The sequence below is a fragment of the Numenius arquata genome, chromosome 2, assembly GCF_964106895.1.
Source record: "Numenius arquata chromosome 2, bNumArq3.hap1.1, whole genome shotgun sequence".
In the NCBI taxonomy this organism is placed as follows: domain Eukaryota; kingdom Metazoa; phylum Chordata; class Aves; order Charadriiformes; family Scolopacidae; genus Numenius; species Numenius arquata.
This window is the reverse complement of record NC_133577.1, coordinates 103,110,439-103,136,852: the sequence shown is the minus strand read 5'-3', so window position 1 is coordinate 103,136,852 and position 26,414 is coordinate 103,110,439. Positions and strand designations below refer to the sequence as shown.

At 38.2% G+C, this 26,414-nt stretch overlaps 1 protein-coding gene across 1 annotated transcript; it reads left to right on the top strand.

Annotated features, from left to right (window-relative positions):
• The first annotated feature begins 819 nt into the window (after positions 1 to 819).
• TMEM168 (transmembrane protein 168) lies at positions 820 to 25,095 on the top strand. Its single transcript, XM_074168517.1, has 4 exons — positions 820 to 2,087; positions 13,776 to 13,918; positions 16,100 to 16,374; positions 20,367 to 25,095. Exons 1-4 carry the CDS (start codon positions 951 to 953, stop codon positions 20,912 to 20,914), a joined length of 2,103 nt encoding a protein of 700 aa, XP_074024618.1. The 5' UTR covers positions 820 to 950; the 3' UTR covers positions 20,915 to 25,095.
• The last annotated feature ends 1,319 nt before the right edge of the window (positions 25,096 to 26,414 follow it).

Sequence of the window (26,414 nt, the reverse complement as noted above, 5' to 3'; positions counted from 1 at the left end):
TTTCTTACAAAATTCCCCTAAACACACGACTATCTGCTCCTATACTATATTAAAAAGCAAAGCATGTTGGTCAAATGGATTTGAGTAGGAGGTGCTTTTGTGTTAAATATAATATTTATCCTGGTCATTTTGCTTGAGTTTTTTTTGAAGGGTGGGAAAAAGTGGCTTGGAGGGTTGAAAATGAAGGCTTCGATTTTACATGAAGAAAACTCTCTGAAAGTGTTACCAGAGCAGTTGATACATCTGTGTCTCCACTTTTCTTCTGTGAAATGGAGATGATGATAATAACCTTTTTCATTATTTACTGTGGGTTAAGCTTGTTAACCGATTATTAAGTTCTTTTGTAAATCCTGTAGCTGTTTGACTACTAAAAAAAAGTCTTGCAAAGCGTACTGAAAAGGTTTAGTATAAAGTGAGAATGTTCCAAATGTAATGGTAAAACAAGGTAAAACAATGTGTTAAAACAATATTAAACTATTTTAGGAGGTAATGGATATAATAGCAATATTTTGGATACCCATAGATATCTAATATAAATACCCAATGGATGGGTTTTATGGAAAAACTGCACAGGTCAGGTTTGGTTTACCTTTTCCTCTCATTTAAATTATGAAATAAGATTTATGCAGAACCCATTTTATATTGGTTTTAATAATGACCCCAATTTGAATGACCTTTAACAACACCCTTACTTGGTCTTTACAATGTGTTTTTTAATTTAAATGTTAAACTCCTTGGTGAGAAAGGCTGTGTCATGTTTATGCTGTATATGATTAAAAGGAATTATTTGCCACTAAAGCTTTTTTTAATTCTTCTTCCAGGACTTTGGTAATTCTGGACCACTGTTACTGAAATGATACTACAGAAGGCGACGACTGCAGTGTGTTTGTTGGATGAAACCAAATATTTACTTTCAGTCAAGTGGGTAGAACCCCCGAACTGCGGTTTACATGTGTAGGTCACTGCGTTACTGTGTTAGTCATTGTCTCTATGCAGCAATGACAAGGCTGGAAGAAGCAAACAGAGAAGTGAACATGCATTCATCCGTCAGATACCTTGGCTATCTTGCCAGAATCAACCTACTGGTTGCCATTTGCATGGGCCTTTACGTCAGGTGGGAAAAAACTGCAGATGCACTGATTTTGGTAATATTTATTCTGGGGCTCTTTGTTCTTGGAATTGCCAGCATACTGTACTACTATTTTTCAATGGAAACGGCAAGTTTGAGTCTCTCCAATCTCTGGTTTGGTTTTTTGCTTGGCCTTCTCTGTTTTCTTAATAATTCTGCCTTCAAAACAGATGTGAAAGAAGAAGCTACTAAATATTTGCTCCTCTCCGCCATTGTTTTAAGGATATTATGTGCTTTGGTTGAGAGGATTTGTGGTTGCATCCATCATCGACCGACTCTGCTGACAACAGTTGAATTTTTGGAGCTAGTTGGATTTGCAATTGCCAGCACAACTATGCTGGTAGAAAAATCTATGAGTATTATTCTGTTGGTCATGGCTTTGGCCATGTTGATTATTGACTTACGTATGAAGTCTTTTTTGGCAATTCCAAATTTGGCAATTTTTGGAGCCATTGTATCCTTACTCTTTTTTCCATCACTGCAGATCCCCACAAACCCATTCGCCTTGGCATGTTTCTTCAGCTGCCTGATTACAGATCCCCTTCTCGACGTTTACTTCAGTGGACTCTCAGTTACCGAACGATGGAAGCCCTACTTGTACCGTGGTAAAATTTGCAGAAGGCTTTCTGTCATCTCAGTTGGAGTCATTGAACTAATCTTTTTCATTCTTGCAGCCTTTAAACTACGTGATTTGGATCTCTGGTATTTTGTGATACCTGGGTTTTCTATTTTTGGAATTTTCTGGATGATCTGCCATGTGATTTTTTTTATAACCCTGTGGGGATTTCACACAAAACTAAATGACTGTCACAAGGTATACTATACCCACCGCGCAGAAAACAACAGCCTTGACAGAATTATGGCATCTAAAGGAATGCGTCACTTCTGTTTAATTTCGGAACAGCTCGTATTTTTCAGTCTTGTCGCGACCGCTGTTTTGGGAGCCGTTTCTTGGCAGGTAAATAATAATCTCTTTATCTTAATCTCCCTCTTGAGAATGCTCCTGAGACTTGTTGGCTCCTTAAAATTCCTGCGACATTTGATGGCGTGCTGTGGCTCAGCAATTTGAAGTTAAATCCCTTGATTTCACCAGCATGCTCTTCAAATCTAGCACTTTGTTCTGCCTTGTCTGTGGCTGGTTAGGCAACCGGAACATACCAGCTTCTTTATGTGGGCAGAACGGGAAGAATTAATGCTTCTGGGGCAAAAGAAGTATTTTACAAAGTATTTGCAAAGTATTTTAAGTTTACTAACTTGGGAAATTATTTTGCTTTTGAATTCATTGTGCCATAAAACTTGTCTTCAGAGTAAATCACTGTGTTGAACCCTAGTAATGCTCGCTATGTTGAGGGCTTTTCTTATGGACAATTTTATTTGAATCAAGGCAAATTCACATTTTAAGAATGTAATTTTCAATAAATTTGCTTTGCATTTAACCATTAATGTGGAGTTAGAGGTCAGGTGATAAAGTGGTAAATTGTTAGTATGTGCTCCAAGTGTCTTATTTTCAAATCTAGTTAGTGTACCGCAGGGTATGTCCTCTGAAAGACCAGTTCTTAAAACCACACAACGTTTTTGACTTTTATTTCCATTTCTGAATTAGGGACGTTGTCTTTTCTTTAGCAGAAAACATATGTTTCTCTCAAAATGTTTGTTCGGTGCCCAAGGTAAAGTACATTGCGTACTGTCACAGTTGCAGTAGGGTGAAAAGGGAGTTTAGTGTATGCGGGTTTTTTTAAGCTTATCTAAAAACTGACAGCAATCGTTTCAATCGTTTTTGCACCCATGCATCTCTTATGTGAATTACATGTATATATAAAATAATAACACATAAAAGTTATATATTATTTATGGCAGATCCAGTTTACAGAGATGTCTCCATAGTGTTTCCAAAACATTTTACTGCCCATTCCTGCAGGTTTTCTTAGATTGAATAACGTTGTGGATGAAAGGTGTTGCAGAACTTGGTGGAAAAGAAGATTTACAAATATTTTATGAGGTTTTCTGTGTTGGTTTTTTTGTTTGGTATGGATTCAGATTTGTGATTTTTTGGTTTGGGGTTTTGGTTTGTTTTTTTGCATGAAGAGCATTAGAGGTTAACAGACAAGCATGGGAGGAAGACTAAGTAATTTTGCTCTTTCTTTGGAAAAATATCAGCATGCATAGCTATAGTGTGTGGCCTTGCAGAAAGAACAAAAGGAAGAAATAGAACCAAAAAGAAGTAGGTAGGAAAAATCCCCAAAATGTATTTACAGAAAGTGAAGGTGCCAATGCAATGGGAAAGTGGTTTGGGAGACAGAAACAATAAAGATGGAATATCAACATGCTAATATTGCTAACTTCCATACTTTCTCTTACGAGAAATGTGTGATTTTATCAAAATGCTAGTCTTTAGTTTTTATATGCTAGATGATTTTTTCCAGTAAAAGCAATTTTTTACCATCTCTATCAGATAGCCTTATTAATTTCTCTCTCCTTGCTCTCCTCCTTTAACGTCCTGAGACATATTAGTTAATAATTACATAGTTTTAAAATTACTTGCGTGGATTCACTCCACATAGTTGCTCCTAACAAAGCGGTCGGAACAGATCGAGTGGGTAAGCTGCCCAGAGAGCCACTGGAGAGAGGCAGTTTCTTATGGTGGCCCCCAGAACCTGTCTGCAGGGAGGTACACCCACCAGCCTTGGACAGAATCTTCAGGAGAAGGACTCACTCTCTCCATCCATCTGCTTAAAGCACAGGGGCACTTCCTGCGGAAGGACTGCTTCATTCCTGCAAGTTGTGTCCCTAAGCAAGGAGGACTGGATTCACACCCATCTTGTTACTTTTTTTCTCTTCATGTTGGTTGATAATTTTTGTAATTTTTTTCTGTCTCTGTCCACTGCCTCAAAACAACTGCAACTGTTAACATGTCTGATAATTTTCAGTCCTCTCTAATTCTGAAGAAATGCTGGGGTGCTGTGGAATGCCTTGTGCAGAACCGTTCACAAAGAAGCAAACTGGAAATGCATCTAAAATCTTAATATTTGTTATTGGCTGAGTTCAGTTTCTGGCATCCTGTGTGCAAATAAGATAAGGTGTTGCTCATCACCTCTGTCTGATAGCTTGTGTATTTGCCTATTCAGTGGGAAAAGGAGTAATTGTAGTTGCAAAAAGTGAAAGGCATCAGACAAAATACCTACAATTGTCAGGAAATTCAGGTTTTTATTATAATAGTTTAGTTTTAGTAGATAATTACATTTACATTTCTTTTACTGTATTTATATTTCTTTCATCAAGTATTTCTAGTAATCAATTAGATTAAGATTATGAATGCGGTTGTCTCCAGCTAAAATAATTCCTACTTCAGAAGATGTGATGTTTGCCTTGCAGATCACTGTGCTTATATAATCTACTGTCAGAAGATGAAATACTTTATCAGACCTGGCCAGAATATAATTTAATAAATGGATGTATCATTTATTATAGTGATAGCAGGAAACTGGCCTTTTCTTTATTTTTCTGGATAGTGTCAGGTTTCAAAATAATTAGAAGAAAGCAATGGTACATGAGCACATAATTTACCCTCTTGCAGGGCATTTGGGTTTTTTTTCTAGAGGCTTAAGGAAACTAGTGTTTATTTTTCTTTTCAGGGGAAGTTCAAGGCCTCAAGACTCTATTTTAGAATCCTTTGCTGGATTTTTGAGTCTGCTGTTTCAGGAGATCTAACAAGCTCAACAGTAATGCAGCAAGCAAGTTTCTCCAGTGAATGTGTACTTTCTTTATGGTGGTTTATTATGTATTGTAACAGTTAAAGAAGCAAAACAGACTGTTAGAGACAACTCTCTGCCTTTCCTCTTTAAAAAGCAATAGTTATTGCTAAATACTTAGTGGGTTGGGATTTCAGGGGTTTGTTTGGGTTCATTTTGTTTTTAAGAAAACTTTGCTGCAGAAAAAAGCTGGTGACATCAGTACGTGGTAGAAGGAGATCTTTGGGCTGTGCTAGATGCCTTTTCTTGAAAACATCAGCTGAATGTTTTTTAGTGGCCAAAAAAGCAAATTATATATTGGGAATTATTAGGAAAGGACTGGAGGTATCATTATGCCACTGTATAAATCCACAGCTTCCCCGTTTTGAGTAACTGTGCAATTCTTACTTGCCATCCTATAGATAAGAAAACAAGCAAAGGTTCAGAGAAGGGTGACAAAATTCATTATAGACACAGTAACAGTTTATGTGGAGGGAATGAATAAACATTTCGGTCAGGGAAAGAGAAAACTAAGTGAGAACATGATGAATATATAACATATGTGTGATGTGGGAAAAGGTAAACAGTAAGAGACAATAAACGATCAGTTCCAGTGCAGAAGTTGAGAAGAATCAGGTTGGCAAGAAGCAGGTTGGATCCGGAGAGGTGGGAATAGTTCCTCAAGCAGCGCTGAGTTGTCTCTGGGGCTGTGTATCATGGCACGTCATGGCTGTGTGTGCTGAGCGGTTGCAGAGGCTCAGGAGGAAGCTGGGCAAGGTCATGGAAACAAATTCACTGAGGTTTACATACTATATGGAAACCGCGTCTGGCTCAGGAAGTCCTTGAGCCACCAGTGGCTGGAGTACTTGGGAAATATGTGCTTGGCCTGTCCTTAACAGTCTTTCCTAGGTATCCATATGGCCTCTTTGGAGACCAGACATTCTTCTAGATGGACCTTTGGTGCAGCCTAATACAGCCACTCTTACATTCTTGTATTATGGAAAAATTTTTTACTTAAATTTTCACCATATTTTTTCCTTACATTCTCTTAGGAATGCCAAGTATTCCTCAGTCACCTGTTCCTAAAAATGTGTTTGCTCACATTTTTTGTTTAAGACATCTTTTGCATGTGTAAGATTAACAGTTTTCAGTCTTTGCAACTTCAGGTTGGGATTTGTGTAGTCATTTTACTAAGTGCCAATTATATGTGAAATCTGTTAAGTGTCACCTGGAAGGTAAAGCATTTTTTATTTATACCTTTCCAAACTCTGAGGATGTACTGAAAGCTTGTTTAATGATGCTGCATTTGATAAGAGAGGTGGCTTGAAATCACTTCATGGTCTGCCATTTGACCTCCTATATAATGGCTAAAATCCCGAGCCTCGGAAAGGTACTTTCTAACAGTCAGCTACAAATAATTCACCCTAGCACCTAAAAAGTCTAGCTCAGTTGTGTGTGTTAACGTTACAGCCAGAAATGGAGTGGTGGGAGGGATTCTGTTTCATGGAAAACTTTGTTACAGGCACATTATATATGCACTTTTAATGTTTTTAATAACTGTTACATCTGTGCATCGTAGAAATCTCAAGTGTCTGGAAGGTCAAGACCTAAAGAGATAGTTGTCTACTAATTGGTGGCTAGAAGTATCCTATTTGATTAAAATCGCCAGAAAAACATCCAATCTCCTTTTGTGGAAGGGCCTTTAATGTGGGGTCAATTAACTCACTGTTGCACACACAGTAGTTTTGTGACTCATGCAGAATTATCGAGGCTGGAAGCCCTGTTGGCCAAAGACCTTTCTTTACAGGGAGCTTAGGCCTTGTAATAAGCCATGGGTTGAAAGTCTTTATTCCTGGTACTTCAGTATGTGCTTGGGAAGATCTGTGGCTCCTGAGAGCAAAGTCTCTCTCCAACAGATCAAGCTTTAAATATGGAGAATAGAATCATCAGGTCTGTCTGAAACTGGAAGATAGCTCAGGAAGCACGAGAAGTGTAAAATTAATTTGTTAAAGCTGTTTGCATTCACAAGTAGAGTAACAGCTTTTCAGTGGGGCATGTTTCAGTTGGGGCTTTGTCTGCCTCTGAGAATAATCCCTGCTTTAATTGGAATGGAAAAACACCTTGACTTGTTGGTGGGAATACACTGAAATTTTCCTTGCAAAATTCCTGCAGAAAAGTGTTCTGCACCTGCCTTTACATTTGTGTGAGTAATTTCAGTCAGATCAATAGACTCTTTAACTCCAGCTTACTCATTTCAGCGATTACACATGTGCCTGTCCATAATTAGGCTCTTGGATGGGACAAGATCCAGCAGAAGTCATGCAAATGATTTGGCCATTACTTCTTTCAGAAGCCAATAAAATGAGGAAAAATTTGCAGATGGGAGTCTTGGAATTTGCAAGCAAAGATTTTGGAAAGGTTTGTAGGAATCTTTTTCTCAGAAATTTAAAATCAGATTTTGTTAAGTGCTCTGTGTTAAAGTAACAGTACAGTTTTTCCGAATTACTGGCCAAAGAGAATTATTATCCCTGGAAGACTTATATTTAATATTACCAAGAGAAAAATGAACTATGTCAGCGGCAGGTAATGGAATGAAGTACTTTCAGTACATTATTCTTGTTTTTAGTGAATTTTATCGGTTAGTAAAATAATAGTATTCATGATATGCTGGAGTACTTGTACTTAAACAGACAGTTAGTTTGTTGTATGTATGAGTTTTTTCTTGTTTTGGGGAGAGTTAGTGATTTTGTAGTCTTTATTGTGGTATGATTGCCTGGTGTTTCTTGAAAGATCAATTTACATTGCCTTAATAAAATTGAAGACGGTGAGTTTTTTTAATTTCTCTAAAAACAAGATTATTTTCAGAATAGTAAGGAGTTTTCTAAGTAACATCTATATTTACTTGCACATACACATCACAGATTAAATAACCTTTTAGAATGAAAATCATATGCAGTCTTTCTTCTTCATTTTCCCCTGCTTTTCTTCCTGACTTATATTTTTAATCCAGTCCCCCTCGAGCTTTGCTTGTCCAGTTTATTTTTTTGTTGTTCTTTTTTCCCCCCAGAGGCCCTGCTGCATCCTCTGGTCTCTTTCTGTATTTTCTCAAATAGCCGTCGCCACTTTTGTTGTTTTTTTTTTTCTCCTCACTGCCTGGTCATCTTTCATTCCCTCCTTTCTTTTCCTCACTGTCAGTTTTCCCCTCCTTGCCGATTTGACTTGCATATCTGTGCCTCACTATTTCTTCGCCAACCACACTGTTCAGTTTCTTTTGCAATAATATTACTATTCCCTTTTTTCCCCTCTGTTTCATCATCTCTTAAGCCGGGTCCTAAATCCCCCTTGCTCACTGCTCAGCATTCTTTCTCAAACTCGCCGCCTGTCCTGTTTATTTTTGCTGCCCATCTTTCTCTCTGCAGTAAGTGCTCAGCCCTCCCTGGCTCTGGCTCTCCCATCGCCGCCGGAGGCTGTTTCTGGCTGCCTGCCCACGTCCCCAGTGGCATCACACCTTGCTGCTGTCACCACCCCTGCCCCGGGCCCAAGGTCACAAAGGGGATTGCAGGTGACAAGAGAAAAATGTTCTTCATTGCTAGTCTCAAGTATCTGATTTATGTATTGAGCTTGTTGTCAAAGTCTCATTGATTTCAGAATTCAAATTTTTATATTAAAAAAAATCAGAAAACCTTTTAGTGTGTTTTTTAATTGACAACCACTTCTGGTTTTGCTGGGACAAATGCACGTAGACTAAAGCACAGGCTTTCCCGTGGTTAGAACAGGAGTCAGGGATGGGAAACGTAACACATTAAATCCGTCTGCCAGTGAACATGACAACTATTTTCTGTGAACTATTTTCTATATTTTCCCAGTGCTGTTTTAATAGTCAGAGTAATGGATTATTTATTGTTCTCCAGAGACTATTCTTTCATTCAATAGCTTGTTGTAAGACTCTTTCCTCTGCTAGTTGATCTACATTGTAACTTTACAAATTTTGTCTTTAAGCTTCTTTTGACCTGTAATATACATACCTCGTTTTCATTTGGAATAAACTATCCATCAAATACTTGTAGATTAGTTATCACATTATCCTTTTTCTCCTGAGCCTTCTCCATCATGGAGCATGTACTTCTTTGCTTTTGCAGAATTAACTGCAGAGGAGCTAAGCAAAACTGTTTATTTTCTATTTACTTTTGTGTGTATATGGATATATAAAAACAGGTAACTATTATTGAGCTTGGATAATGGAAAGCAGAGCAGAAATTTTCCTTGGAAATACACAAAGACATGCTTGTACGGCTCCTCAGTGGTTGGTCTGTTACGTATAATCCCGGGCGGCCGGCTCTGGGTGGCCCTGCTGGAGCAGAGGGTTGGGCCAGACCATTTCCAGAGGCCCCTTCCAACCTCAACCATTCAGTGATTCTGTGATCAGCTTAGTTGACATATGTTTAGTAATTTATTTGTTTTAATCAGAAGGGCATTTATATAGGTCTTTGTAACTGGCTTCCAGTTTAAACTAGCATTTCTTTTTTTTTCTTTTTCCTTCCTCCTCGTTATTTCCATCAGTCACACATCAGTAATGCTCCATTCTTAAATACAGTTCCAGAATGGTTCCACTTCCAGTCGTGGTTTACTCCTTAGGACTGGAGTTGTCCTATCTGTGAATATAAAATTATGTATCTTGGCTGTAAAATACCTCTAAATTCTTCTGGTGTTTTAACAGTTACACTTAACAATAAATGTTGCTTGAAAAGCTAAAGAAAGTGGAAAGATAATACTAGTAGTGAATCTTACCAAGCTTTTATTGTCGGTCATTTCAGTCATCAGAGGCGAGAAGTGGATTTTTTTTACCTTTTCTACATTGTTTAAAATGAGAACACGCTGCGTATTTTCTGTTCATTTAGAAGACAGACAAAGGCGAAAACCCCAAAGACTAAGAGATGAAACGGCTTCTCGTGTTTTGGGTGGGTTTGCTGAGATGGTCTCCGTCTTCTGTTTGCTTTTTGAGTGGTCTGTCTGGAATCGGCGGGCGCTTCAGAGGACAGGGATGTACCGCAGGCTGACATTGCCAGCGCAGGCAAAACCAGAATGAAAATGAATTGAACAGATGAAAGAACAAAATCCCTTTCTGGCTTCACCTATGCATCCGTGGCCATCTGCTCCAGTAGGGCCCAGTCACCAAATCTTTTGGATTTACTGAAGCGCTGACAGTCTCCACCTGGCATCTTAGCTGTTATCTTAAAAGAGGGACCAATCTGCAGATTTACAGTAATTACTAATTTAATTAGATATTATTTTTTGCCATTTCAAGTTCTTATAGTTTAGGTATTTTAAAGCGCCACCAGCCATTATTTTTGCAGCACAGATTTAAAATACTTTATTGTCTTACTAAAGAGCTTCTCTAAACATCGTTAATCATTCTTATATTTGTTAGTGATGTATTTCTTCTAAATCAAAGCTGCTGAAAAGGTGCTGACAGCAAGTGCCGGCATCTTTACATTAGATAGATGTCTATACATGTGAAATATCCATACTAACAATACTTTCCTACTTCATAGTGTAAGATGGTCACTAAATGAAGTTGAACCTTTCAGATGGAGCTGAGTTGATTCATAACACTATAATATTTCCCATTCCTCTTTAATACTTGGTATGAACTAAAAGCAGGGTACAGAGCAAGATGCATCACTGAGGTGATCCTCACAGTTTCTCTGTAGGGTCCTATCTCGCAAGTATTTATGAATTTTCTTGCCAGCATCTTCATATTAGTAGGAGTAATTTCAGCAATTAAATGTAATTATTTTTTTCTTTGGAAGTCAGACTCAGTCAGAAGCTTGGTGAAAAGTATTCGTCTTTGTGATGATCTCAAGTTGTGTTATTGCAGAACACTCTGTAGGCTTAATAACTTGTGTGTGTTTTAGGGGATTAAGAAAATGCAGGGACTGTTTAGAACAACATGGTATGTTGGTAGAAAACTCTTACAATAAAATTATATAAAGGAATAATATAGTAGTATTCATTAGGATATTATGATAGCTGTAGTTTTTATGGGCAAGTGTTTTTTATTTTGTAATGTGTTCACTGGGATCAAAACACTAATGCAATGTAAGAGCAGTTTGCTCTAACAACATCCAAGAAAAATCATATTTATATATGATGGAAAAGCTGAATTTGTCATAAAAATGCATTATAATACTTCCTGGTCCAGGCGTTCGGTCTTTCCAAGGTTTAGAAAATCCTCTAACCAATCACGAATAGAAGCTTTTTCCAGACAAGCACTCCAATTTCTGCAGGATCCAAGTCTTCCTTTTTTTTTTTTTTTTTTTTTTTTTTTTTTTAATTTAAAGCAAATTATCCTTCTGGTATCTAGCGTTGCAAAAGTAAGCCTCCAAATCTTGAAATTAAGTTAGCTAGAGAGCTCTGCTATTTCATCGAAGTTGTATGTTTTACAAGGTTTCTGTAGAAGGGGAGCTAACCAAATCTTTGAAAGTTTTTATTGCTGCTGCTCTTGAGTCCTTGTCATTTTCAGAGTGCATTTCAAAAACTGAGCAACAAAAATGAGCACTTTCTGCTGATACATTTGAAACAAAATTTATATTGTCCTAATTGTATGGTTTTTTTCTCCTTATGGACAAACAAGTTGAGGCTGCACCATAATTGTTACACTGTTTCAAGCTTTCTTGTTTTCTGGTGATTTCAGGTAGTTGTGTGGATTTTGGGGAAATTAATTCTGAAAATCCTTGTTCTCTGACACAAAACTGGAGAATCGCTGTGTGAATGCTTCTCTGTGCTTGTCCTCACTTGGGCAGGGAAAGGCATGTGTTCAGGGCCAGGCTGGATGGGGCTTTGAGCAACCTGGTCTGGTGGGAGGTGTCCCTGCCCATGGCAGGGGGGTTGGAACTCGATGATCTTTAAGGTCCCTTCCAACCCAAACCATTCTATGATTCTGTGATTCTATTCTATGTATGTGGAATGATGCTAAGAAAATGAGATGGCTGAGAAAATGATGTGTGTAAAAGCGATTGTGAATCTCCCATAATGTATCTGCGCTTCATAGGCACACCTTGCTCCTTGTAGATTCAGATTATTAGCACAAAATATCAAAATACGTTATACCACATGAAATTAAGGCTGGCATTGTCACCTCTGGATGGACTTGTTATATCTGAACCAGTTTTGTAGCTCAAATGTTGGCAAGTCAGTGAGGGTATTAATTGCACTTTTGTGCTAAGCCGTGCGGGGCTGTGGGTAAGGGGAGACTCTCCGTGCTGCTTCTGTAACATGAATGTCCTGCAGCATCAATGTCACATCCTCGTGTCCTTGAAAGCTAGAAACTAAATAAATAAATAAACTTTTTGTTTGTCATTAATTGTATAAAGCATAATTGGAGCTAGATACAGTTTTATAGTGGTTTCAGATGTTGGAATTTGAGAATAATGCTATCAGTTAACAGTTACCACTTATTTGACAATAGGGCTATCAGTTAATATAGTTATCACTTAATATCATATCCTGGTGTTTATTTGTGGTTAAAAGTACTGTGGTTAAAAGTACTGCTGTCACCATTTCGGGGACACATAGGTGAAATTCTTCTAGCAGAAGTATAATGGCAACCAGTATTCTTCCTTAGGGCAGGAAGCACATCAGATGGGTAAAGCTGTTCTTTCAGACTAAATTGTGTAATATTTACATGTTTAAAAACTGAATATAGATGAGTTATTTACCTTTGTCTATGTGTTAAGCGAACTACTAGTCCACATCAAATCACTGAGTGCTAAACAATAGGGCAATATCCAGATTTAAAAAAAACATTATTATAATAGGTTTATGCAAAGAAGGCAAATAAAATACATTTGTGGTCAGAGGCCACAGGACTCTTCTCAACACCAAAATCCATAGCTGTGAATTTATTTCATTTGCTACGTAACAAACTTTAATATTTAATAGCTGCACCGTGGATATTAAAATACTTGGTTAATTATATATTATAATACTGTTTCTACCTTCCCTAAAGCATTCAATGCCTCATTAAACCCAGTCACATCGTGTTAAAATAATTAAAATGAATCTGTATCTGTTCTGCCTCTCACTGACAGCTGGCATTTCAGAAGTCCATTTTTATTATAGTAGTGCTAGTGGTTGAAACTGAACTTTTGAAACTTTTTTTTTTACAGAAATCATCTATGTATCAGTGAGTGTAATCCTTTCCAAAATTGCTTTTTACCTACAAAACAGGAAAGCTCAGTGCACAAAGCTGCGTGAAGGCTACAGAGTCACGTAGCGGATGTCTCTTCTCATCTGATGTTTATGTAGCTGATAAAGAATTGTCTTTAATTGCAGTAATGTTCATAAATGTTCTCACAAGTCATCTTTTGTGTGATACATAGTATTCCGCAAAGAATATTTTAGAAACTCCTGGCATTAAAAAGCAGGAATAGTTAAATCTATATTTTAATGATTCAATATAGTATGCTATCATCTGATGCTAGGTACGTAATATTCTGTGTTGTACGTACTGATTAAGGCCTGATCCTGCAGATATTTGCAGATACACTTATTTTATGCCTGTAAATAATTTTGTGGCATTCAGTTTTCCTGCTTAAATGGGTAAAGCTAAGCTATGATCAGGGCTTTTAAGCCTAATTTCTGTGCTGTTGGTGTTTTCAAATGCATTCCTTTCAGAAGAGTAAGCCCTGCTCACCAGCCACCTTTTACCCAGACCCCTAAAAATTGGCGTTTCATGTGTCTTTAAAGTACTTCACAGTGTAATATGTGAAAAAATAAGTATACATTAAGTATAATAACTTGCATGTTTCAGGACCCAATTATGTTTGATCAGACACAGGGAATTATTCATAAAACTGTAACCAACAGATAGAAGGGATTTTTCATGCAATACCTAAATCTGCCTGTTTTCTTTTTAGCCAACCAATGGGATCTTCATGAGCGCGTTTCTCATCGTTTTACCTCTGGAGTCCATGGCTCATGGGCTTTTCCATGAGCTGGGAAACTGCTTGGGCGGAACATGTGTTGGGTATGCTGTCGTCATTCCCACCAACTTTTGCAGGTATAGTTACCGCCCATTTCAGCTTCACGGTAGTGTAAGTGTACTGTTAGCTCGTAGAGGCAGTGCAGTGCTGTTGCTTGTATTTTTCAATAATTAACATGCAGATTTTAATAGTAGGCAGATACTGTAATTTTCCTTTTCCTCACCTTCCAAAAGGAATGAGTAACTCCAGCTCCACCTTTTTATATGTATCTAATTTGCTTTTTGAAAGCCAACGAATGCTTCACGCACCAATCATGCATAGGCATGTTCCACATTCCGTATCTCATGCAAAGGAGGACTGGGGCATTTGATGGAGTGCAGATATCTTATAACAGATTTAATAAACCAGACAGATCCGTTTAAAACAATTTTGACTTCTATTAAATGAGATGATATCTACATTTAAGACATTGAACTTGGATTTGTGAGTGGACTACATGTCAGTTATTGGTAGTGAATTTACAGCTGATTTATGTTGCAATATAGTTGTTAGCATGTGAGAAATGCTTGGGGGTGGAGGGATTATGCTATTATTATTTGCCCATTTGTGTGTTTTTCCTAGAAGCTTTAATCTTGCAAATACTACTTCAGCGGTATAAGGAAAATGGTGTGTGTGCCTTTTTTTTTGCTAAATGATAAAACAAGAGCTGTATAAGTTATCTATTTGAGTTACAAGAGAAGCGGAGTGGTAAGTTGAAACGAGAGGCTTAAAAACAGAAGTGCCTTTTTTATGAAAACTGCCCAGCTTGCAGTATGTGTGATGGATTCGGTGGACAGGGAAAAAAAATTAATGGGCAAAGAAACAGAAGGTAGCATGCTGATCTTAGATCACTGTATCTTAAATAGTGTAAAATAATGTAAAAAGAAATTTTCTCAGCTTTGATCTACAGTCTTCAGCTGTGCACTCTTTACAAAAAATATATCTATGTAGTCAATTATTGTTAGGGATAAAAAAAATAAATGTTCCAAATTTACATTACAATAGAAATAAATTATTTTTGTTTCCATGGCAATAATTTCATTATTTCATTGTATTATCTTACTCTGGCTCTGGCAGTTCCCTCTAATTTCTGAGTGAATGAGATACCCTTGAGCAACTATTTAGGACCTGACAGAACTAAGCTTCCTTATTAACAAAGCTTGACTGTTTCAGTAATGGGCCCAGTCTTCGCTTGCTTGACAAACAGTAATGAGGATGTATTCAATACAATTGTAGTAGTGGAACGTTAGCCTTCATGAAGGCACTAGACAGGTGAGGAGGTACAAAATTTAATTAGCAAGACCGAAAAAGAAAGCAGGTAGCTTTACACTCTGACTGGCAAACAAAATACATGAAGAATACATACATATATACATACAGAGATATATATAAAAACCAGAAGTCATGTTTTGTATTAGTAGAGTAAGACCATCTCCGTATTTTCATCCAGAAAATCTGTCCATTGCCCAGGGAACCCAGGGACTCTTTTGTTATATATGCATATTCATATATACACACACACATATCTGTACGTACGTGGTTTGTTCCATTCTAGTTTGTAATTTTCGTAGCACTTTCATTTTATAAGCAGGGAATACCATCATTTGAAACATATTTCTTATACTGAAAGATCAGCATCTGAACAGCACACGCAAGTAAGAATTACTGTATTTGTCTGAGTACCATAACGAATAACAGCTAGTTTGGAATAGAGAGAAATTAATTCAAAATATCTGAGCAAAACGGCTACTTGGATTTCTCTTTAGTCTATTATTGGAAACCAGTTGGCATGATGTTTTGTGCAGACTAACATTCATTCTCCCTGGGCTTCTTTCCAGTTGTGTGTGAACAAATGCCCATCTGAAGGCAGTGCTCTTTCAGTGGGACTTAATGAAATCGTTGGAGCCCACCAGCACGTTCACATCACAGCTCCTCTCTCCCTCTGCATCTCAGCTGCAGGAATAACACGGGGCTGTGTAAGGACTACCCTTTGAAGTGAAGAAGTGTGACAGAAGGAAGGGGGAGATAGGGTCCCTCACTCCAATACAGTATTTTGAATTGTTTATAAACTAAATTTCAAGTAAATTTGAATTTATAACAGTGCTGCTTCATAGCAGAGGAAATATGCACAGGGGAAAAAAATAATCATCAACTGCTAGAAGTCCACTACGCGTGAAATAGTTACAAATCATAATTGTAGCTGTTTTCCTTTTCTTTAGTCCCGATGGCCAGCCAACTCTTCTTCCACCTGAGCACGTACAAGAGTTAAATCTGAGGTCTACTGGCATGCTTAACGCCATCCAAAGATTTTTTGCCTATCACATGATTGAGACCTATGGTTGTGATTACTCTACGAGCGGACTGACCTTTGATACCCTCCACTCCAAAATCAAGTCTTTTCTTGAACTTCGGACGGCAGATGGACCCAGGCATGATACCTACATTTTATACTACAGTGGTCACTCACATGGCACTGGTGAATGGGCACTGGCAGGTAACTGTTTGGGGAATTTTTTATTAATAGTTTTGGTATTGATAAACTTTCCATAGCTATTAATTCTTTCTGTAAAAAATCATGGTGTTTTGCAAAACTTTGAAGTTTTGGTCGCATTTATTATCTGATAGTCCAGAATGGCAAAGAACCACCAGTCTTTGGCGAACAGGTTTATACGAGCTCCTGGCAGGGAAGGAAGAAAGGAAAGGGTAATATAAAGAGCATGGCTGTGAGGAGATTCAGGGGCTACAAGGAATCATCAAAATAGGCAAGGGTGCTGGCTGACTACCTCTGCTCGTGGAGAGAACGGAGAAACGCAGAGGACCCTTTTGTATCCAGTTCACTTGATGTAAAGAAGCAGCTCTTTACTTACCTTGCTCTGTATGACAGTCAGGTGTGTTCATGAACTTGTGTTTCATTTCAGTATTTAGTCACTTTGATAAAAATCCTTTTCCAGCTAACTAATCTTGCACTTGTCCTCAAAATTGTCTGAATATTGTTGACCCCAAATGTTTAAAGTTTAAACAAGTTTAAACATGGTTTCATATTCCCCTTACAAGTCAACAAGTTAACTTGAAAGATCACTTTTTTTTTTTTTTTTTTTCTGGAAAAGTAAAGTGGAAATGATCCCCTCCTGCTCTAAAGACAGATTTCCCCTGTATTTTGAGGAATATTTTTTCACTGTAATGAACAAGCATAGTTTCTTCTCATTCCCTGGACATGACAGAGTGAATTATACAGTGTTCTGTGTCACTGTGTCATGTGCTCTGTTTTTTTTGGTAAAATATAGAATCAGTAAAAGAAACAGGAGACAGCTACACGATCCACACTAGAAAAGCAGGTCTTCAAACATACAGCAAACTTTGTATCATGAAAACAGCTATGGTTTGCTGACATCCTAGAGTTTGGGAGTCACCATGTGGCCTCAAGGCTACAGACCCCCTGTATAAAGGGCCGGTTTAATGCCTCATCATAGGCTTGGCATAGACTTCACCATTTCCACTTTTCTTGGCCCATTTTTGATCTCTCTATAACGGGCAGTCCTATCTCAACTGTATTCTTTGGTAAACCTACTGAAGTTTTCGAGTCATTGGTCGGTTTAGCCTCCCTCTCCGGCTGTATGGAGCTGACCTTCCCAGGTTGCTGTGTGCAGAAAGTGAATCTTGTAGTAAATACATTGAAAAGATGCAACCTTTTTTCTTCCTGGGGCAGAGTTAATTCTCTTGGATAGCATTCTGCCTGCCAGCTCCTGGCTACTTGTCAAGAGTCTCTCTCCAGTGGCATGTGCTCTTCAGCAGCGCAGAGAGATGTTAGCTTTGCGTGTGGTCGTGCTGAGATGTTGGGGCACAGGTCAGCTTCCATCTGCAGGATGTTTACCTGGTTTGGTTCACTTTTAGGATAAGGGTCAAGGTAACTGTTAAAATAAAAAGAAACTTTCTGTGCTAAAAGATACAGTGTGTAAATGCAATGGTGTTCAACTATCTTACAAAGCTCTTTTGGTTCTCTGTCCAACCACATCTTCAGCTTCTACTTGGAGATATGTATAGCCACATAAAGGAGAGGAACAGGCAGCTGACACGTCCTACACGTCTTGCATCCTTTTTTGTGATTAATTTTAGATAAATCATGGAGTGCAACCTGATACTCCGTCCAGATAGCACTGCTTCTGAATGTAACCTGGAGCATAAACTGAAAAGGTGATTGTGTAATTGTACCAAATTTATTGGACGGTGGCATTTTGTGCCAGATGGAACATCTGGTCATCAGCTCCAGTAATGAATGTGTACCGTCCTCTGACTTCCGGAGAGGATGAAGCGAGATGGTAACAATGAAATACAACGTTGGGGTCTAATAGAAAAAGTAGTGTCTCACCCCCAGCTTACGCAGTGATGTGACACAGCAGTAGCAATGTCATCTTTGCTTTGTCATGACATCTTTTAAAGGAGGCTTACTGGATTTATGAGTTCACTAGTGATGTTTCTCTGTTGTGGGAAGTTGAGATGTAACACAGTGGTGTATAAAAGAAACTGTTAACTAGCCATGCATAAAGTATGAGCAGTCAAACGACCTGGGAGGTCACATTTTCCAAGTGAAGGCACAGGCAAGAGCTGGGCTGATGAAGCTTTGTCTCTTGTTGCTGAAACGGTGGGTTTGGCTGCCTGCGAAACCTGCCAAAGAGCCGGCTGTGGCCAGACGCATGGGTTTCTGACACAGCTTGGTGCGTAAATCTTGCGCCAGCTGATGACTCCATGTGTTTGAGGTCAGTAGGGTTAGAAGCTGAGCATGTGCTTGTGTGTGAAGGATGAGATGGTTTTCTTTGGGCAGTTCTATCCACTGTTCTGAAATCGCCTGCAGCCCTGCATAGTTACACTAAAATAAAGTTTATTTATAAGCCTTTAAAACATGAACAAATAAAAACATTTTTAATGCTAATTGGCACAGAAGGCTTACCTACAAAAGGGAAACTGCTTCTATGTAAGTCTCTGCTTGTAAATAACTACAGCAATTTGGGGATCATGTACCAAGACAAGTCATTACTGTGGGTTTGTATATTAAGAATTTCTTTGAATTTTCCAAGTTTGCTTTTTTTGTTTTTGAGAAAGTAATTTTGCTTTTACTGTGACTGAGATAGCATGCTCAAAGCTTTAACTCTGAGCTATTAATTTGAAGCACTTTTTTTTGTCACCCATTACAGGTAAAAATATAAATGCTGAAATATGCAGCTGTTCCATTTGAGATTCATCTGTGCAGTTAAATGCCTACTAACAGGATTTTAAACACTGCTAAATGTACTTATATTCCACAATGAAAATAAATTAAAATTAAAATGCAGTTATTTTTAATCACTTTTTTCTACATTTCTTCTAAAATTCATGGTTTTTTTTTTAAAAAAAAGTTGATATTTTCAAACTAGAGTGCTTTAGTTGTAAATCTGTATCGTACCTCCAACCTGCCAACATCTGGCCATATCAGTTCTTCACATTAGGAGTCACTATGGAGCCAATGGAGATTTATTCGCTTGTTTGCAAGGCACTTGGGCAAGTAGCCTGCTTTTCAAAGCTACATAGACCCTGTGCTATCCATTACACTTAAGCAGAAATACTCCCTGCTGCAGTTAACTTGGTTTAATTACAATCTCCTCTTTTAGAGCATTGTTGGAGCAAGAGCTGAGATGGAACGTGAGAAGTTTGGCACTCTAGTTGCAAGTGTTTTCTGAGCTGATAGGAAATAAATATTGTGAAAAAATTCCTGTGAGGTTTTTGTTTCATTGAGTTGTAAATCCATGCCAATTTAAATTTTCTTGAAGCTCTGAAGACAGCTGTGTCTGTAGAGTGAATCTGTGTCTGTAGAGTGAATCTCTCCATTTCTGGTCCCATGACTTTTTCAAGCCAAAGCGATGGTTATGCCTGTAGGTGACTTTCTCATTGTGCTTCAAAACTGTTAGCATGTGCTGTGTTCAAAAGTCCTCTATTTTCCTTAAAAGAGGAGTCCTTTTTAATATTAATAAAAACATATTAAAAAGAGTGGTTTTTTCCAATTAAAATTATTAAGAATTGAATACAAAATAAACTCTATTTCAGGTTTTCTTCCCTTGTTTAGCTCTTTCCAGATTCCTTCACCAGGCTGTGATTTCTTTCACCCTGTAAGGGAATTCTTTTTTTGGGGGGGGATTTTTAGGGGTTTTTGTTGGTTGGTTGGTTGGTTTGATGTTTGATTTTTTGTTCTTTTTTGGGCGGGGGGAGGGGGTTGGGTTTTGGTTTTGTTTTTAATCAAGGGTGAGTTAAAGGCCTCATCTGCCACAGCAAGTCAGGTGGAATCAGTTAATATCTCTCTGGAGATCTGCAACATCTACAAGCAGGGAGGATCAGTTGAAAACTTCTGTTATCTCTGTCCAGGTTGTTAAAATAAGGAATTTTTGGAACCCGCAGTCAAAATTCTACAGAGGTTTCTGTTTCTTCTGGCTAATCTTAAATACTTTTTCCTTGTGGCAGGAGGTGATGCTTTACGACTTGACACACTTCTGGAGTGGTGGAGAGAAAAGAACAGCACTTTTTGTTCTCGACTCATCATCGTTTTAGACTGTGAGAATTCTCAGCCTTGGGTTAAAGAAGTAAGAAAAGTAAATGACCAGTATGTTGCCGTGCAAGGAGCAGAGATGGCCAGAGTTGTAGACATCGAGGAAGCGGACCCTCCACAGCTTGGGGACTTCACCAGGCAGTGGGTTGAGTACAACTGTAACCCCGACAGCAACATCAGCTGGTCAGAAAAGGGCCGAACGGTGAAAGCGATGTATGGTGTGTCAAAACGCTGGAGCGACTACACTTTGCATTTGCCAACGGGCAGCGATGTTGCCAAGCACTGGATGATATACTTCCCACGAATCACCTATCCGTTAGTACATTTGGCAAACTGGTTTTGTGGTCTCAATCTCTTCTGGGTCTGTAAAGCCTGCTTTAGGTGCTTGAAAAGATTGAAAATGAGTTGGTTTCTTCCCACAGTGCTGGACACAGGACAGGGTTTCAAACTCGTCAAATCCTAATTAGGAACCAAAGAGGAAATTAAGTGAGAGCTTTGGGAACTTTCTCACTTCACTATACTTGCAACTTTTTATATGACTATTTTTCTCTGAAAAAGTCTGCTACACTCACTTTATTCAGCTCTTTGAGCAGCTACGGTATATGCAACTGTTAGAAACTGCAGTCGTAAACAGAAGAGGGTAGGACTATGAGTTTTGTTACTGGTCTGTATGTACCTGTGTAAGAGACTTATTTAATATGACCATGCATTTTGGAGACAGTTGACATGTTCACATGCGTTACTTAAAGCAGTCTTTGTTCAGAGTCAGCAGTTTGATGGACAGCAGCTCCTGTGAATGTTACAGCGTGCCATTTATAGCCACTATAAGGTTCAAATACAGGAAAGGAACCAAGTTAATACTCAAATCAATGTATATGTCCATGAAATTTTATGGTGGGGTCAAGGGTATTATAAAACAGCACTGAGCCAAAAATAAATAAAAAAAAAAAAGACGAGTGACTAGCCAATTGTAGGTAAGTAGCTACCAAGAATCTTTAGTTTTATTTCCTTTTACATCTTCAGCCCCTGCTTCAGTTCTCTACTGCCATCAGTGGAAATTTGCCACAGAAAACAAGGAAATCAGACCAATCTTTAATGTTCTGATGCTGCTTGCACAATGTTTTCTGAAGTGCAGTTTTAAAAACTTTCAGTGTTACTTTCAAAATTCAGTATCTTGCTGGTGATCTTTTCTTTTTTTTTTTTTTTGTAAATATTCCCAGTAGTTAATTCATATATAGAATTAAAAGTGCACTGAGAGTTTTTCCCTCACCTGTTAGGGTGGTTCTGTCTTTTCCAGGTGTTTACTAGTTTCTATTCTGAAAAGCTACCCTGAAGAAAAAAATAAAAAACAAACCCCAAGGAATTTAACAAAGAAAAAAATCCATACATAAAAGATGGAAATACAAGTGTTGCCTTGCTTCCATGTTTGTCTGAAGTCTTTGCTGTGCCTAAGACCTTGATTCTGTAAAATGCTGAGTACAGGATCAGACCGCTGTGTTCATTATCTATTAAAATCATGAGCAAAGTTTGTCAGAAAGAGTAGATTATTCCCTTAGGACTGGAGTGAATCCTGAGTATTCCTCAGTTCTTTTCTCCCAGCCCCAAGGTCCTAATCTTAATCCTTCAATTTACAAAGCTGGATGGGACTCTAGAAGTCCTGCCCCCGTCTTTCCTCTTCAGTCAGAGAAGCTGCATCGCTTTCTGGTCTTGTTTTCTCAAGTGCAGAAAATAAGGAGTGAAACAACTAATCGACTAAGTTCCATTTATAGTGGGTTTTTTTGCATATGTATGTGCAATCCAGTAGACCTAGAGTTTACTTTTTTCTGTTTCCATCAGTATTTTAGTAAAAATGTTAGGTGTTAGCTGATATTTGCCTAAAATATAACTTATTAATTTTTTTATTTAAAGAACTGAAATGACTTCAGGAGCTTTTTAAGTCTTTGCCGTCAAGGTTTTTTCTAATTCCATTTGAACTTTTTAGCCAGGTAAGTTAGAGAGTCTGCTAATACTGATACCCGTTAGTAACTCCTGAAAATAAAATGTGTGATTAAATTATGAGATCTGCAATAACCAAAGTAATTTGCGCCCACCAACTTCAAAATGGGGACTTTGCAGGATTTAAAAGTGACAGCTACTAAGTTTCTTCTTTAGTGTATATTACACAACTTTGTTTTTCTTTATCCCCTTTCATAAAGTGAAAAGAGGGTAAAGATGAGAGATAAGATGAGGTATCCTACCATGACTCAGGTCCATGGGGTGTCTCGAAGTAGATGCTGTAATTGCAGCTCTGTCATGGATTTGAGAGGTGGCTCTTCTCAGTAAGGACAGAGGGTAATCGCGCCGTCTAACTTCAGGTATCCAACTTAAGTTCCTTAAGGAGTCATCTCCTTTAAATTCAGATATCTGAAAGCTGGACATCTGAGTCCATACCAGTGACCTGAACTGCTCCACTGCTCATTAACAAAGAGAAATAAATATTTCCAGAGGAGGACTAACTTGATCTCTATTTTAGGATTAATTTTCCTGTGATTGTGCCTATTAGATTTGTTTTGGTTTTGCTTTCGTATGCTAAAGGTCAAGCAAGCAAATCCTTTATGTCTGTTGAATGACCTTAGAGCACTTCTAAGTTGTCCTCTGGAGCCTGGGCTGAGTACATAAGCTCCTCGTTCAAGCTCGTACATTGGATACTTGAAGTTAGGCTGAATGAGCATCCGTCAGGTTGTAGAAAAGCAGTGCTGCCTCCTCTGCAGAAGTCATTTTCAGCCATTTCTGGTCAACAGCCCTTGAGTATAGAGAAAAAAGATTTCATAAAGGCAAACATTTGGTTTGTAAAATCACCGTTATTTTGACTGCTATTTCAGTAAAAGTTCATCTGATCACATCATAAACTGTTCCAGCTTGAGCACTGGAAATTTTCAACAAAGTCCCTGTAAAGCAACACTGTAATACCCGGTAGTCACCCTGCGAACGTTTGGAAGTTAAGAAGTTAGTCCTTTCTGTTTTGGAAAAGCTTTGAATATCAGCCGTAGCACTTCCCGCTAATTATAACGGGTAAATCTTACTCTGTACCCGTTACTGTTAACATTTTTATGGACATCATCGTTATCTTTCTTTTTGTACATCAAGGAGAAGAGGAAAAGTGTGGGGATTCCTGACCTGTCCTGGCAGTGTGAGCCGTGTCCGCTCTGCAGTGCAGTGATGGGCCCGGATCTGGGCAGAGCAAACCAGTTGGTGCTAATCTTTTTCCTCTGTTTATTAAATATTTTTCAGCTTACTGATCAAACTGTTGAATTTTCTCTAGGATAGACCGGGTGGTCTTTAGCAGTTTGCTGAAAGTTAGATAAAGAGTCAGCTAAAAATACAGCAAAAAGATTATTTGCAAAACTAATCCCATGTTTGCAGATTTGTTTCAGTTTTCTCAAAGTAGTCTAGTTTTCTGAATTTGGAATAGTTTTAACATGAGCTAAGGTATTGCTGCTTTTGATTTTATTATTTTGTTAAATGGCAAAGGCATGGTGAAAATGCTGATTTAAACTAAAAGAAATGTTTACAGCCATTCAAAACTGTGAGGCCTTTTTGGACAAAGACACTGTCTTGAGTGTTTCAAAACACCATAAAACCCAGGGTGTGGGATGGTGAGCCTCAGGAATTCAACAGTATTAATTCCCTGCTTCTACACCGACTAATACCAAGGCATCCTAACCTGACCCTTGTTCCCAGGTGGGAGTTTTTCTCCGGCTCCTGGGACTCGCACACCCTCAACCGGTCTCTGCCCAGCCCCAGGTGTGTGCCCGAGGGACAACGCACCAGGAGCTCCTAATCCCAGTGGGGAGTGAGGAGTTATCCCTCTGCTCTTCCCTGAAAGAGATATGTAAATCCAATTCCAAAGAATGTTACATGGGCTATTGTTACATAGAAGTTGTTTTTCTTTAGCGGTAACATGCCTGCGAATTGTCTGGATGGCGAATATCTAAACTCTTTTTTTTTTTCTGAGGCTTGTCTCTGTACTGTATATTCAGACATTTCGTTATAAAGCTTGTTATAAATTTATATCACTGCAGTAATTTTATGTTGACTTTGTTTCATTTACCTCCTGTATAATATCAGCCTTGCTGAAACGTGCAAATGCACTAAGTCCTACAAATTTAAGTCTTTAAAAGGAATTCGAATTGCAAATTCAGAGTAGTATTTTTCTCTGAACAAGTATTGTGGAAAAAAGCCATTCTTCATTTTTGCACTACCAGAGTTACGTATTTGCAGCTCCTTATGCTTTGTATGCCTATGCCATTGTTGTTGTCCAGCCTTCAAGTTTTTCCTGGAAACAATTTCTTCACCTTTATTAAGTTTTCCCTTTACTTTGCAAAGGCATAATTAATGCTGTGCTGGCTGTAAAGCAGCTCTGTTGCCAGCAGTAGACGGTGTAACTGGGTTAAAATTCTTGTGTATAAATACTTTTTCGTGGCAGGATTTTTACCAGACATACCGATTTTAGATCTGTAAATAGATTTTTTTTGCGTGTATTTGTGATATTGCTTAAATATATTTTGCTGTTTTGGATGCTAATTTCCATTTCATGTTTTTGTTTATACCTTGATCACTTCCAAAATTTCTGTGCTCCCTCTTGAATTACATGAGGTTTTTCTGTACACTTGTTTCAGAGTATTTTTTTCAGCTAGAAACTGCAACAGGGTTTACTGAAAATACTATAAGGATTATCTGTAGTTTAACAATTTAATAGAAATGAGAAATATTAGCTTAAATTATTAGCATACTTTTCACCTTGTCATTTTTTTATCAGTCAACACATGAGTAAAAATGTTGTTTCTGCTTTGAGAAATTATTTTATAGAGACTTAATTGAAGACTTCATTTACACGAGTATTTGTATTTAGTCGAACTTGTCACCTCCAGTAAGGTCTGACTGTAAAGTTAACGGTGGGTCCCTGTCTGAGTTAGATCGAGCCTAGGAGTGCTGGTGACACACCGACTAGCTGAGCACAGTGAAGATGCACTGGCACTTTTTTCTTTTCTTTGTTTCTTTTTTAACCAGAAGAAATTTAATTTAGACTTATCCTTCTAATTCATGATTGAACTTGTTACTTTTGCCCCTTATTAAAATCGGTGTTCCTTTTTTTATTGAAGTTCTGTAGATACTTTCTGCTCAGTCTCAGATTCAGAGGAAACCCTAGAGAGCAACACAGCTCGCCCCCAGTGCAGCCATTCTAAGTCTCTCCGACCGGAATCGGGCAGCCCCAGGTATGTCTGCAGCCACGGCACAGGGCTTGGGTATTCTTTTATTAACTTTTTTGATGACCCAGGAAGTAGAAGTCAGTGTAAATGGCCATATGAATGTTCAAATAAAATTTCTTCTTAGGTGCTTGTTGGAAAACAAGTGTAACCTAAGCACACCTAGTGAAGAGATTTTATTGATGGTATTACTGTGGTAAGGAGTTAGTTTAAAAAAGCTTTTCAAGTTCAGTTCTCACTGAAAATTGTCCTGCTTCTGAAAAGCCTTCTGTTGTTGAAATAAGGCAGCTGTCAGTTAGGAAAGAAGATGTAACAGACTCATGGAAAATACAGTATTCGGTTACACTTGACTAGTATGTAGGATGAGATATAGTAATATATTGGAAGGAAAATACAGAATTCCAGTATTTTTTTTTACTCTTTAAAAAAAATGTCCACAACACTTTGTAGCAGAAAAAAATTTGAGCACGTTGATTTGGAGCCAGGAGTGCATGAAGGCTTTGCTCAGTGTTACCTGCTGCTCCAGCACTGCACTCAGTCTCCGTCGGCTCTTGAATACGTTGCCCACTACCACTGTGGAGTAAAATATAAATACGCTCTTACCACCGTATCAGACTGGAGACCGGAAAGCTGGATCCAATAAAGGATCCAGTCTTATAGAGTTCACCTTTAGAGATTCAGTACAACGGCCTTGCACAACCAGGTGCACACACACCT